This window comes from Anolis carolinensis, chromosome 5 (genome assembly GCF_035594765.1).
Source record: "Anolis carolinensis isolate JA03-04 chromosome 5, rAnoCar3.1.pri, whole genome shotgun sequence".
Taxonomy (NCBI): Eukaryota; Metazoa; Chordata; class Lepidosauria; order Squamata; family Dactyloidae; genus Anolis; species Anolis carolinensis.
The window spans coordinates 125,725,720-125,739,476 of record NC_085845.1 but is presented as its reverse complement, the minus strand read 5'-3'; the positions used below and the strand labels follow the sequence as shown (position 1 = coordinate 125,739,476).

The window sequence follows — 13,757 nt, the reverse complement described above, 5'->3', positions numbered from 1 at the left end:
CAATTAAAATCAGAAGTTAAAACATCAGTTATTAAAACATCAATTAAAATTATGCAAGTTCAAAATCATAGTCCAATTCCTGTCCATTGTCATTCACATAAAATCACTCCCATTGTTGCATTGCTGCATTTACTGCCCGAACACTTAGTCCTACAACCATGTTTTACGTTTTTTCCCGAAGGACAGGAGGGAGGTAGCTGACCTGATCTCATTGGGGAAGAAGTTCTATAGGTGAGGGGCCACCACTGAGTAGGCCCTATCTCTCGTTGCACTTGCAAAGTCGCACTTACAAAGGTGGTGGGACCAAGAGTACAGCGATCTTAACCTCCGAGATGGTTCATAGAGGGAGTTCAGACAGGTAAGCAAGGACAGAACAATTTAGGGCTCTATAGGTTAAAGCCAGCACTTTGACCTGTGCTTGGTAGCAGACTGGCAATCAGTGGAGCTGATGTAGCAGAGGGGTTGTATGCTCCCTGTACACTGCTCCAGTGAACAATTTGGCTGCTGCCCGTTGGACTAGTTGAAACTTCCGAGAAGTCTTCAAAGGCAACCCCATGTAGAGTGCGTTACAATAGTCTACTTGGGATGTAACAAGAGCGTGAACTAACGTGGCCAAGTCCAACTTCCTAAGGTAGGGGCACAACTGGCGCATAAGTTTTAATTGTACAAAAGCTCCCCTAGCCACCACCGAGACCTGGGGTTCCGGGCTCAATGATGAATCTGGGATCACTTCCAAGCTGGGAATCTGTGTCTTCAGGAGGGAGTTTAACCCCGTCCAGCACAAGCTGTAACTCTATACCTATTTGGCCTTATGACTGACTAGGAGTACCCCTGTCTTGTCTGGATTCAGTTTCAATTGGATCCAGACTGTCACAGCTGCCAAGCACCGGTTCAGAACTTGAACAGCCTCCTGAGTAACATTTGGAAAGGAGTGATAGAGCTGAAAATCATCTGTGTTTCCACTTTATCTACACAAGATGCGCAATGCTGTGAAAGTGCACAATATTTCTATTGTAGTACCAAAGTTAAGTAAACAAAAATAGCTCTTGTTGATTGCATAAGCATTCACCTCTCTCTGTCAGTATTTGGTAGAAGCACCTTTGATAGGAATTACTGCTGTGAGTTTTCCTGGGTAGATTTCTATCAGCTTTGCATGTTGGAATCTTGTGTTTTTTGCACATTCTTTCCTGGCCAAGTTGCTCCCAATTATTTGGATCAGACAGGGAACTTCACATACTTTCAAATACTGTTACGGATTCTCTGGGCCATTTTAAGACATTTAGGTTCTTCTTTTAAAATCACTCCATTGTTATTTTGGCTGTGTGTTTAGGTCGTTATCTGCCTGAATTCCAGGTCTCCTGCAGTCTGAAACAGGTCTGCCAGATTCCAGGCCCCTTTCCTCTAGAATTGCCTTGTGTTTGCCCTCAATTTGGAGAGATTTCCCAGTGCCTTCAGAGGAAAAAACATATCTGTAACATGATTTTGCTACCGCTGTGCTTCACCATGCGGAGAATGTTTTCAGGGTAATGAGCACTGCTGGCTTAGCACCACACATAGTGCTTTAGTGCATGGCCAAAAAGTTTTGTTTTAGTCTCACCAAGCCATTCATGCACATGTGCCTTTTTAAACATTCCAAATGGTTGTTATGTTGTTTTGTTTCAACGATGGTTTTCTTCTTGCCACTCTTCCAAAGCTACCACTGCTCTCTTGGTTGCTTTTCTCTCTCATGTGCCCCTAATTTACTGAGTCTCTGAGTTTTCATGGATTATGTTCTCTAGACAGAATTGTGGTTAACCCATGTTCTTTTCATTTTGCAACAATGGATTTAATGGTACTCTGGGACATAGTTATAATTTGGGATATTTAAAAAAATCCCCAGGGGGACATTTCTCATGTATTTTTTAATCCGATACACATTGGCGTTTCTGCATAATTTTATTCTGGACTTATTGAGATGCTTTTTGTTTAGATACACTCTCCAAAAAACTCAGATTGATTTTGTTTACTTAACTTTTGAGCCACAACAGAAATGTTGTGCACCTTCACTGTGATAAGAATTTTACATGCATCAATCAGAAACAATGCCAGATACATTCAAGTGGAAATGTTACAGGGAGAGAAGAATACTTTTCCAAAGCATTGTATCCTTTGTAACTCAGGAGTGATTCCTAATTTTTCTTTTTTCTTTTTCTTTTAGCCTTTTTACTAGTTTTGGTAATTTTTAATCCTCTCTTAAAATAGCATCTATCATGTATAACTCTGACAAATGTCATAGAAATATATGCACAGTACACAATACATGTTTTGAACATAATTTGAAATAAGAGATGCTAGAGAAGAGTAAGAATATGGAAGGAAAATAAATCCCTTCACCCCTCCCTCCCAGCCTTAATTAATCTCTCTGTCATTTAAAAGGAACATTCAGAAACAAAGTTTGAAATGTGTGCATATAATGCAGTAAATCTGGGACAAATTTGGTGATGATGTAAAAGGGTGTGGTAGAGTAAACTTCACTGAGTCACCATTTAGTTGGCAAGCAAAATAAGCAGGCCAAAGTCTGCACGGAAAAAATATAACTAGTGCTGCAATTCTACACATCTCTAATGGAAAATAAACAATGAACATGGTGAGACTTACTCCAAAGAAAAAAGCACAGGATTTCACTTGGTTGAAAAGCATACCCAAGTGATGAATCTGCATCTTCAAGGGGAACATAACCTCATTGAACACATATTGGATCTCTATTCCCTGATCTGCTTTCCAACTAACCAGAAGTGTCTGTGTGTCATCATGGTAAAATTCTCATCCAGTCTATTAGTGACAACAGACACTGGTTTGGTACAGAGTGAAATTAAAAGGAGTGATAGAGTTGAGTGTCACTGGCATAATGCTGACAATGAAATCTCCGGGAAATCTGTCTTACTAGTTCAGGCATGGGAAAAACTTTGGCCCTCCAGCTGTTAGGAATTGTGGGAGTTGAAGTCCAAAACACCTGGAGGGCTAAAGTTTGCCTGAACTAGTTACATGTATATGTTAAATAGTAAGGGAATAGCATGAGTGTGCCCCTCCAACAAAGTCTGGTGCCACTGCAAGACAGTGTCTCCAGATTCTATTCCACAGAGGTGGCCCAGTACACAATGGCTGATGGTACTGAAAACTAACTAGAGACCCAGTAGAACACACAGGGAGCACTCATTCCGTCCAGTTTTATCCATGAAACGTTGAAACTGGGAAGCCATCACGTGCTCCAGAACCTTGCCCACAAAAGGGATACTGGGGACTGGTTGTTGATTATCTAATAGGGTGGTGTTCAGGAAAGGCGTGTACAGTAAAAGCTTCATGCAGCATATTTTAGGCAGGATGGAACCGTGCTTTTCTGTATTCTGCCTTCCAATTTGGACATGTGAGCTGAAGCCGAGGGATCCCATTACTATTTCAGAGATATAGGGGTGTTCCACCTCAAAACCTTTCCCTGCAATAGTGAATACAGACTGCTATCTCCATTCTCAGACTGGAGGTTGGAGACAGAAGGAAGATTTCTGCAGCTCCTTCAGCTTTTCCCACTGGGAAGAAGGTGGAGATATATGACAAATCACCCATCATCTGGGATTCTTAGATATCCGGAAAAAGGGAAAGGGCACCTGGGACGGAGAAAGACTAGATCGAATAAGGCAAGGAATAGGGCTTGGGATTTGAGTATGGGCTCCCATGACTCATTTTGAGGAGGAGAGATGGACAATCGGATCTGAAAGAGCAATTCACTTCCTTTTCCCAGCTTTAGGAACTTTCGTTACTGCTTATGTAGATATAGTTGTCCTGCTGTCCAAATCATCCTTAAACCTTATAACCACAGGTAGCTCTCACACACAAATTTGTGCTCACTTCTTTAGTTTCTTTCAAGAAAGTATTATAAGCGGAGCCAGTTTGTCCCTTCCCTCCTTTCTCAGTGATGCCTGAAAAGTTTTCCTTGAAAACACTACAGTTCATTCATTCAGGCAGGGGCTAAGTCAAAATCTAATTCTATGTGACAAGAAACAAAGTTTATACAAAAGAAATATGCTTTTGATGTAACCGAATGAAGCTTCCTAAAAATAAAATAAATGTTATTTAAATTTGTTTCATACCTGTATGTGTCCTTCTGTGCGCTTTTAAATGGGAGCTTTTAGTGTAAACTTTGTTGCAGCCTTCATAATCACATCGATGTATCCTACGTTTCCTTTGTGTGTCAGGAGATTCCACAGGTAATGGCCTCTTACCAGGCTGAACTATAACTGAAGGGTGATTCCTGCAAGAAGTTACAGTTCAAAAATTAAATCTTTCTAGCTAAATATTTTTAGTGGTATACCACAAAGCTCCTTTATCCACCCCCCCCCCCCCATGTCTTTTGGCAGCATGATTAACATTACATGCATGTGGAAAAATTCAAGCAAGCTTAGCAAATTTCATGGAGTTTAGTGGTAAAACTTTGGCTCTTTTCCCCAATGAGGTTTTTATTCATTTTCTGGATTGAAGAACAATAAAAGTTACCTAACATATTAGGATTTTTTTCCATTTATTTTTTAAGTTAGGATCTAGTTTCCTAGACAAGTGTGCTTAGATTTTCCAAATGCTCAATTAGTAGTGAACTTCCATTAGATTCTTCATATATTCTTCTCTTGCGTAAAACACAGATATTTTTAAAAATCCCATTTGGCTGATAGACTCTTCATGTTATTAACTCTATCACTTTTTTTGCTGTTCAAAGCTGAAATCAAATGGCTTTATTGTTCATCCACTCCTTTAGAGACCAATTAAGAATTTCCTGTTTGGGGCTGGCAAAAGGGTGCGGCCTCCCTTCACCAATGATGTCAATTCCTAAAAGTAGTGTGCAGACCAAATGTGTCACACCCACAGGATGTCTGAAATTATCTCTCTAGTCGAAAAAAAGAGGTTTTCCCTATTTGCATCCTGAAAAGTACTGTGCAGGTGAGATGTTAAAAATAAGACACCACTACAATCTGTTTAGAATACAAAAAAAGGATACAGAACACTAGACTATTAACAGGGCAGCAATGATCTCTAAACTTAATTTACATTTCCAGAAATGCTTATAACTTTGTGTAAAATTAATGCCTCATGTACCAATTCTGAGATACCAGTTGATAATTTTATAAGACATGTGATAGAATTCTGTTGGGGACAGACATAAACTTCTACACATATGACTGACCCTTTTCTGGCTAATAACTCCTTTCTCCTCACATGATTCTTAAGGATCCCAACCCAATTTACAGCAGGTAACCCATGTGACCATTCCACTCTTTTCAGTGAGCAGGCACCTAGCTACTTTCCCAAAATCAGATGCAAAATTATGATATCAGTGTTGAGGTCCTCTGGGATTCTCCAAGGATCTCAGCACTGCTGACATTAATTTGTGCCTAGCTATGGGATGTAAACAGATCTTTTCAGGACCTGACTGCTCACTACGGAGCACAGTGTGGCCATGTGAAATGGCATCAATGGTATCATTACATTGGGGGGAGGCAATATAACTCAGTATAAAGTAGGTTCACAAGGGGTATTTATACTATGCTGAGAACTTGTTGAATTGAGGCCACAAAGAGCTCTGCACTATTTAGATTTGAAGTCTAAATTTCATAAGTGCTTAGAACTCAATGTTCTTAACCAAATGTGTGGTTAAGGGCTGGGCTGTAGAATAGCTGGTTAATCGCCAGCAGCAATAGATCACTGCCAACTGGAAAGTTGGCAAGTTCGAAGCTTGAGTCAGATCGAGCACCCAACCATTAGTCTAGCTCACTGTTCACCTAAGCAGTTCGAAAACAGTTGAGGTGTGAGTAGAGAAATTAGGCACCACTTAAGCAGGGAGATATTTTATGTCGCCAATCAAAGAACAAGGAGGGAAATTTCTGTGATCAAAAAGGGCTTGTCGTCATAGTGGATGGAGCGTCAGCACCCCCTGTGGCTGGAATCAAGCATAAACTCCAGGCACAGGAGCCCCCGATGGCGTAGTGGACTAAAGCCTTGTGACTTGAAAGTTGGGTTGCTGACCTGAAAGCTGCCAGGTTCGAATCCCACCCGGGGAAGAGTGCGGATGAGCTCCCTCTATCAGCTCCAGCTCCATGTGGGGACATGAGAAGCCTCCCACAAGGATGGTAAAAACATCAAAACATCCGTGCGTCCCCTGGGCAACGTCCTTGCAGACAGCCAATTCTCTCACTCCAGAAACCACTCAAGTTGCTCTTGACATGAAAAAAACCCCAAAAAACTCCAGGCACTGAAGTTGGAAAATGCCGAAATACAGTAGAGTTCCAGTTATTCGATATAAACGGGCGGGCCGAATGTCAGATAACCAGAACTGATAGATAATAGGGAGGCCCTATTATCCATCCTGGCAAGCTGGTTTAAAGAAACCCCATGTGTGTTGCTGCCTAGCAACACACAAGGGTCTTCTCCAAAGGGCCGAGTGCTTGCTGGAGGGATGAACCTTGTCCCTCCAACAAGCACTCGGTTTAGGGAAGCCCCGTGAGCGTTGCTGCCTAGCAACATGCACCGGGCTTCTCCAAAGGGCTGGCCTGGCATGTTGGATAATACAGTAGGTCGTATAACCAGAAGTCAGTTAACTGGAATTCTACTGTACCTCTATCTGTCTGTCTGGAAAATGTTGGAAAATGCCAAAATACCTCTATCTGTTTGTCTGTCTTGTACATCTAAAAAGGCATTGAATGCTGTGTATGTGTACATTGTGATCTGCCCTGAATCCCCTTTGGGATGAGAAGGGAGGAATATAAATGCTGTAAATAAATAAGTAAATAAATAAATAAATTCCTTTCCTTAGCTGCTGGGTCTAGGTATGAGGGAGCTGTGCTATTTGTAACAGCAGCAGTTATATTTAACAGAAAATAGCATTAATGATAATACTGGCAACTTTTTGTATTTATTTGTTTCCAATAAAAGGAAAACTATAGGATTCAAAGGAGTGTGTGTGTTTCTAGATAGATGGATACATACATAGATAGATAGCTATAGGTTACAGCTATGTAAGTTTTAGTGATACAAATACATACTGCTCATTGTAATAATGAATGTATTCTATGGCAGACTGGTACAGCTTACATAAATATTTATGACTAGACATTCACACAGGGAGGTCTTTCTGAAACATATAGCATTATCTTCCAAAAATCATTTGTTGTGGTTTATATACCTCTTGTGCTCTCTCACACGAAGTGTTTCTAATAAACCAAGAACAAAGGATTCCAACACGGACTGAATGTTCAGATTCCAACAGCTCATGCATATTTTGTTAGAATAGTTTTAGTGTTGAATGGAAATAAATGCAAGATACATGGCCCATGAAAATATAACTCTGAATAGCCTTCATTCCTGGCTAGCACTGATACCCATGTAACCCTATTTATATAAAAAATAGCTGAGGGTTGGGAAAGCTGTGGCCCTCCACATACTGTTGAACTCCAGTTCCCATCAGCCTATGCCATCCTGGCCAATGGTGCAGGATAATGGGAGTACCATCTATGTAACACTGAGAAGGCTGGCAGGTGGAAATTCTACACCTGAATTAGCCATTAAACAGGTCTAGATGCTTCCAACTCAAGACAATCTGAAATAGTACTTGAATCAGTGCTTGTTTTGAAGACATTCCAACTTCTTTGAAATGCAAAACATTATATAGAAAGAACTTTACTTGATGGTCATTAATCAATAGGAGTGTCTTCTCCTTGTAGGAAAGGATGTGAACAGAGATTCAAGTGTGGCTAAACTACTGCCAAATACATGCCTCTAGGGACATACATTGAACCTAACTCAGGACATCAACAATAATGGCACGCTATTATTACTATTCATTTTTACAAATAGTAATGAAAAGTTTGTATTACAAATGTTGTCTTTTATTATAAGTGGTGAGAATCATGATAGCTAGAGGAGAGAAATATGCTGAGGAATTAAATCTGCTCACAGGATGCAGGAAGCTGTAGGATATGGCCTTAAGTAAAAATTGAACAACTAAGTGTACAGTTTTCAAAGGGAAATTGGAGTACACACATCAATTCCTTTTTAAAACCATGCTGGTGACAGTTCACAGAGATTGAAGCAATGTTGGAAAATGTTTTTACAAAATCTCTTTTTTTAAACAATTATTTGGGTCATATAGTGGTGCAAGCATCTTATCATTTTGTATTGTATAAGAAAAACATTATTTAGAAAAAGTTTCAAGGGTTTCCCTCCCATGATGTAAGGGAAAAGCAGAGAGTTATCCCACTACTATTCCTTATTATTTATCAAGCAAGAAGTCCAAACTCCTTTTTTTTTTTGCAATAGTGCAACATCATAGTTGCACTAATGAAAAACATATTTCACTTGATCAAATTAAAGTTTCCCTCCTTTTTTTAAGTCAAAGGGAGCTTGGAGTGCAGAGCTGTCTTTGAAAAAAGTTTCACTATTTCTGAAATTTTGAACATTATTCTGCCTGAATATAAATGTGCTTTGAGATTTTATTTATCGTGTCAGAAGTGAATTGAGGGTACAGTTATAATGTATTTAAAAGAAACACAAAGAGAAGCCTCCCTGCAGGATCATAACACATCCGGGTGTTCCCTTGGCAATGTCTTTGTAGATGGCCGATTCTCTCACACCAGAAGCGACTTGCAGTGCTCCGAGATGAAGCTTTTAAAATACAATCACTCTGATTGTTCAACAGAATTTTACATGTAATTCAGATGTTATCACCTTTCTTTTGTTGCCCTTCTGTTCCCCCCCTCGTCTTTTTCAACCACAAAAAGTATTTTCAAATGTCACAAAGCACCCCAATTCTTTACAACCTGTAAACATTGTGCTGCTCTGAACATTTTGGATCTAGTCTGTAATGAACAAGCACATTTAACTCTTATTGTAGAACAGGAAGATTACTTACTCTTGAAACATTGCTTGAGGGGGTGACAATGAAGTCATCAATGGAGGGGACATTTGTTCGGTGTAGTAGTCATTTCTAGGTGATTCCAGACCTGGTTCTACCTTAATAGATTTCTTTAGTGCTTGTTTCTCGTAAGACTCAATTACAGAGACTACCAAAACAAAAACAAAGACATAAAACAAAAATCTGTCATGAGTGAATACAAACAGAGCTTGCAAAAGTTATGTGCTGGCAAGGTGATTTGGGGAGGTATAGTCAGGAACCTCTGAATATAAAGAAAAATCTTAGACTTGAAAACACCCCAATTCTTCCATGAATGATGCTAAAGGCAGCGCTCATCTTTCTGGTTGCCTTTCTTGCAATAAAAAATGTGGAAAGGTTTTGGGCATGATATTTTAAAACAGGTTTAGTAAGTATCCCTTATTTGAAATGTTTGGGATCAGTGTTTTGGATTTTTTATTTTTTCAGATTTCAGAATATCTGTATTTGCATATATGTATATATTAGGATAGCTTGGAGATGGGACCCAGGCCTAAACATGAAATCCATTTCTGCTTCATATATACCTCATACATATTGCCTAAAGGAAACTGTATACAATATTTTTTTTAGAATTTTGTGTATGAAACAATATTTGTGTTTGTTAATCATTAGGGAAAAACAGTGTCACTCTCGCAGTCAGCCATGTGGACACTTTTGCAGTATTTTGGATTTTGGAATACCAGATAAGGGATATTTAACCTATACCTTGCACATTCTAGTTAAAAAATACAAAGTACCATATATACGTATCTGTGAAAGAACACGGCATCTGCTTTCATAATTTTTAAATGATAAGAAATGGAGTAATAAGGGGCCACAAAAATGTATGCTTTTACCTGGCACACTACTTGGAGTTTCCAACTCTTCTGAAAGGACTGTGGATACCATAAGAGGCTGTTGAAGGTGAGGGGCGTACATGAAAGGGACAGGTTGTACTACAACTGGCTGTATAACTGGAAGTATCCCAGGGCTTCGAAGTCCATGGCGTGAAAGAGCTGCCATCACTGGAGGAATAGTTAATGGCATAGGGAAAGGCTGTATTCCTGGTGGCGTCAATTTCTTCATTGGAGGGCTGGGTGAGGGCAGATTTAATCCAGGCGAAGCTATCCTGTGTGCATTCTGGAATTTCAGAGGAGAAGGAGAACTTCCGGCTGAAGATGGCTTGTTCACTGTGAGATCAACGGGCTCAATTTGAACTCCATTGCACAATTCTTCTGGAAACTGATAGAATTTATTGTGCATCATATTCGATGTTGAATAAATGACACTGAATTTGTTGGCTTTCATGTGATCCATATAACTAGAATTGAATGACTATGTGAAAGAAGAAAGGGAGAGAAGACAAGGACATGAAATGGGTACCGATACCAGTAACATAAAAAAACAGGCAAGGATTTTTTAAAAACCAAACAAAACATGAGCCCAGAATTTTACTGATTAGTTCCAATTAGGATAGATTCAACAAACCACCTACTGAATAAATAAATCAGTATTAGGTAAATTTCACAGGTTTAATGGATCTATTCTAGATGGGACTAACAACAGGATTTAGGTCATTGCTTACCTATGGATAATCTCCATAGTATTTAAAAACAACTTCTACTGTATTTAACTATGAAGATAAATGGATATCTATAAAGTGCTCTTTGAAATAAAGAGGAAACGCAAAAAGGCACATACTTCTGGATAAAGGGATTATTTTCTCTCAGAGCAGTTTGCTTACTTTTTTGTAGTTTTAAAAGATTGGTGGGTGTAATTCACTGAGGTACAGGGTGGACAAACAGGACCCTGGAGTATCTAAAATGTATCTCTGGCATGGTCAGTCCTCATAGTAACTGCTTCTGCCACAACTAAGAGTTATTTTACAATAAGAGAAAACATTCTGTTTCTAAATAGGAATAATCTAGTGGGGTGTTGTGGATATGGTGAGACCTACAATAATGAACAAACTCCAGTTCCAACTTTAATGTTAATTAATCAGAAATATGAGAATATGTAATACCCTTTGACACTTATATTTAAGGCATTAAGACTCTGTGTAATATTTCTTTAATACATTTTCAGGATTCAAGCCTTATTTGCCTTTTGTCTTTTCCCAGATATTGAATTCATAATCTTGCACCTATCATAGCTTAGTGATCTATTTTTTAAAAATAATAATTTATTAAGATTCTGCATGATCAAGGAGGGATAATTAACTTTATTAAACACCTTCTAGCTTACAGGGTTTGCCCAAACCACTCCAGAGATGGTGAAACTCAAAAGATGCACCACAGCATTCTCTGGAGACTCGCCAGGGATCCTATGGCATTCCTCACAGACGGAAGACTGTTTTGCTGGTGCCCCAAGGAACTGCGTGGGATGCCTGTGTAGTCAGGCTGGCTACAGTAGTTAAAGTATGGCTATGTGCAGCAAACAAATGCCATGATAAGGCCTACATTAAATCTTGTATTATTACCTTACTAAACATTGTGGCATTAAATATTTATAATTGAACATAGGATAATCATACAGCCATTAACCAAGCACAATTGAAGTGCAGGAGGATTCCAGAAATATGTTTCATTCAGGTAGAATAATTACATTGACATAATATAGTGCCTTGAGAGGACTGACACTTTGAGCTAGTACAAAAGCATATTCGAGGTGATGGCATACGTTTGACAAACAAATCCTGGATGCTATACCAATACGGAGCACCTGAATTATTATTATTTATTTACTTTTATCCCACTTTTCTCTCGCGAATGAGACTCAAAGAAGCATACATAAGACTGCAACAAGTACATAATACAAAACCCTTCATCCCACAACCCAACAATAAATCACACATTGTATAAACCCAAATTACAAAAATACAAATAAAAATAAAAACACATATATCATTGTCAGTTTAAAACTCTAGTAGTGTCTAGCCAGAGTCTAGCAGAGACATAATGGAATTAAATGAGACCCAAGGTGCTATAAGGCTCAGAATTGCATAAGGATGGCATGTGACCATTGAGGCAGGAACAAAGAGGCACATATCATTAAAAAAAATTTCTACTATCACTAGAGGATGGGACGTGAGGAGTGCAAGGAGGAATGGCATGTCCATGTGTGGATGCAGATGTACAAGTGTCTCTAGGACAGACAGAGGAAGTGAAGAGGAAGAGAGAGATGGGGAAGGGGGGTGTCTGTGAGCAGCACTGTGAGGAGGCCAAGGGCAGCGGGAATGGGCTATGGCAGCTGCTCTTATGGAGGCAGTTGCAGCACTGCCTTGTCTGCCCAGGAGACCCCTGCACTATCCACGTTTCCTCCTCTTGATCCCCAATCCCATTACCTTCCTCATGCCACTTCAATGTGTATGCAAGGGAACACGTGTACCACTACAGGGCCTTTTTTGGTGTGTGTTAAATGCAGTTTGGGGTACCTCATGTTTTCCGCACTATCTGCACTCCTAACAGCTGTGAAAGTGGAGGGCTGGCTGTACCCATTCACAACAGCCATCATTGATGAATTCTATTTTCAAATGTTATGCTGTTTGAATAATTTAATTTTAAATGTAGCATAGCATTACAGAAAAAGATAGTATCATCATAGCTGTTAACATTACAGATTTATCACTATTCTCATTTCTGTACATCTGAGTTTGGCAATGTTACATATGTGTATTTGATGGAACTAAATAAATAAATAAGGCCCTCTACATTTTACAACTTTTAAAACTAATTATTTTTACTTTTTATTTTGCATCAATGTCAAACTTTTCCTTAAGAATTAACCTGGTAAGAAAGCATACATTTCATTCAAGTGAGATAAGCAAGTTGGTGAAGGAGAACCCCAATAGCTCAATTTCCTCACACCCCAATTTTCATGTAATGTAGTAATTTAGAGATATGTTCCATCCAAATGTCAGATTTCAAAGATGAAACAAACATTTTGGAATAAGTCCATTTGTTACTCCCAACTAGTGATTGGATTACCAATTAGATATACACATGTTTTGTTGCCATTAATACATGCATGTACCAGAATAAAGACTAGCTGAACAGATGACATTTTGCACCCAGAACTGGATGTTCTTATAAAGTTTATTTGAAGTAAGTGCTACGTATTATGATTTTTGTGGTGATGAAAGAGTTTTATTACTCCAAAAAATTCACATATTTTGAGCTGCATATTTAACTTTCATTCATAAGGTTTCTACAATCAACAATAAATCCCAATTTCTTGTGAACGATTGGCATATTTATTGAAACTGTGTTTGTCATACAGCAAAGGCATGTAACCATAAATATTTGTATAGCAAAACCATTTTTCTGTAAAATTCAATGGATAGAAAACTGCTTGCACACACACAGAAGTACCACATTAACTGTTTCATGCTACATATAATCAACAGGGTGGAACTCAAGGGACACTGTAATTAACTTTGCAACCAACTTATCACTTGTGTGTTGAAACAACTGGATAGTCTGACAGAGATGACAAAATGCCCTGGGTGTGTACTCTTATTATGCGATCATGGTAAATCTTTCAGGATCACACCCATATCACCATATACCTAAAAGTCAGCACTATGCTTCTTCTTTCAGGCCTCAACCTTACACTAATGGTAATGTCCCCCTCTTATACAGATTAGGGGTGTGCAAAACGGCACAGAATCCATTCTGTTTTCAGGTCTCCCTCCCCCGGTTCTGTTTTTGGGAAGATTATTCCCGAAATTGAAATTGAACTCAGGGTTTCGAATTACGAATCCCAAAGGCCTCCTCCTAATCTCCTGGGATCTTTGCAAAAACAGAAC

The 13,757-nt window shown here is 39.0% G+C and overlaps 1 protein-coding gene across 4 annotated transcripts in view; it reads right to left on the bottom strand.

Annotated features, from left to right (window-relative positions):
• Nucleotides 1-13,757, bottom strand: part of klf3 (KLF transcription factor 3) — a 48,650-nt gene that overhangs the window by 6,132 nt on the left and 28,761 nt on the right. For all 4 annotated transcript variants that reach the window (XM_062982225.1, XM_008118999.3, XM_062982226.1 and 1 more), the window contains 3 exons: nt 9,808-10,285; nt 8,930-9,080; nt 4,125-4,285 (listed from right to left, as the gene is read on the bottom strand). In XM_062982225.1, the coding sequence (XP_062838295.1) occupies nt 4,125-4,285; nt 8,930-9,080; nt 9,808-10,285 (790 nt within the window). The remainder of the gene's footprint in view (nt 1-4,124; nt 4,286-8,929; nt 9,081-9,807; nt 10,286-13,757) is intronic.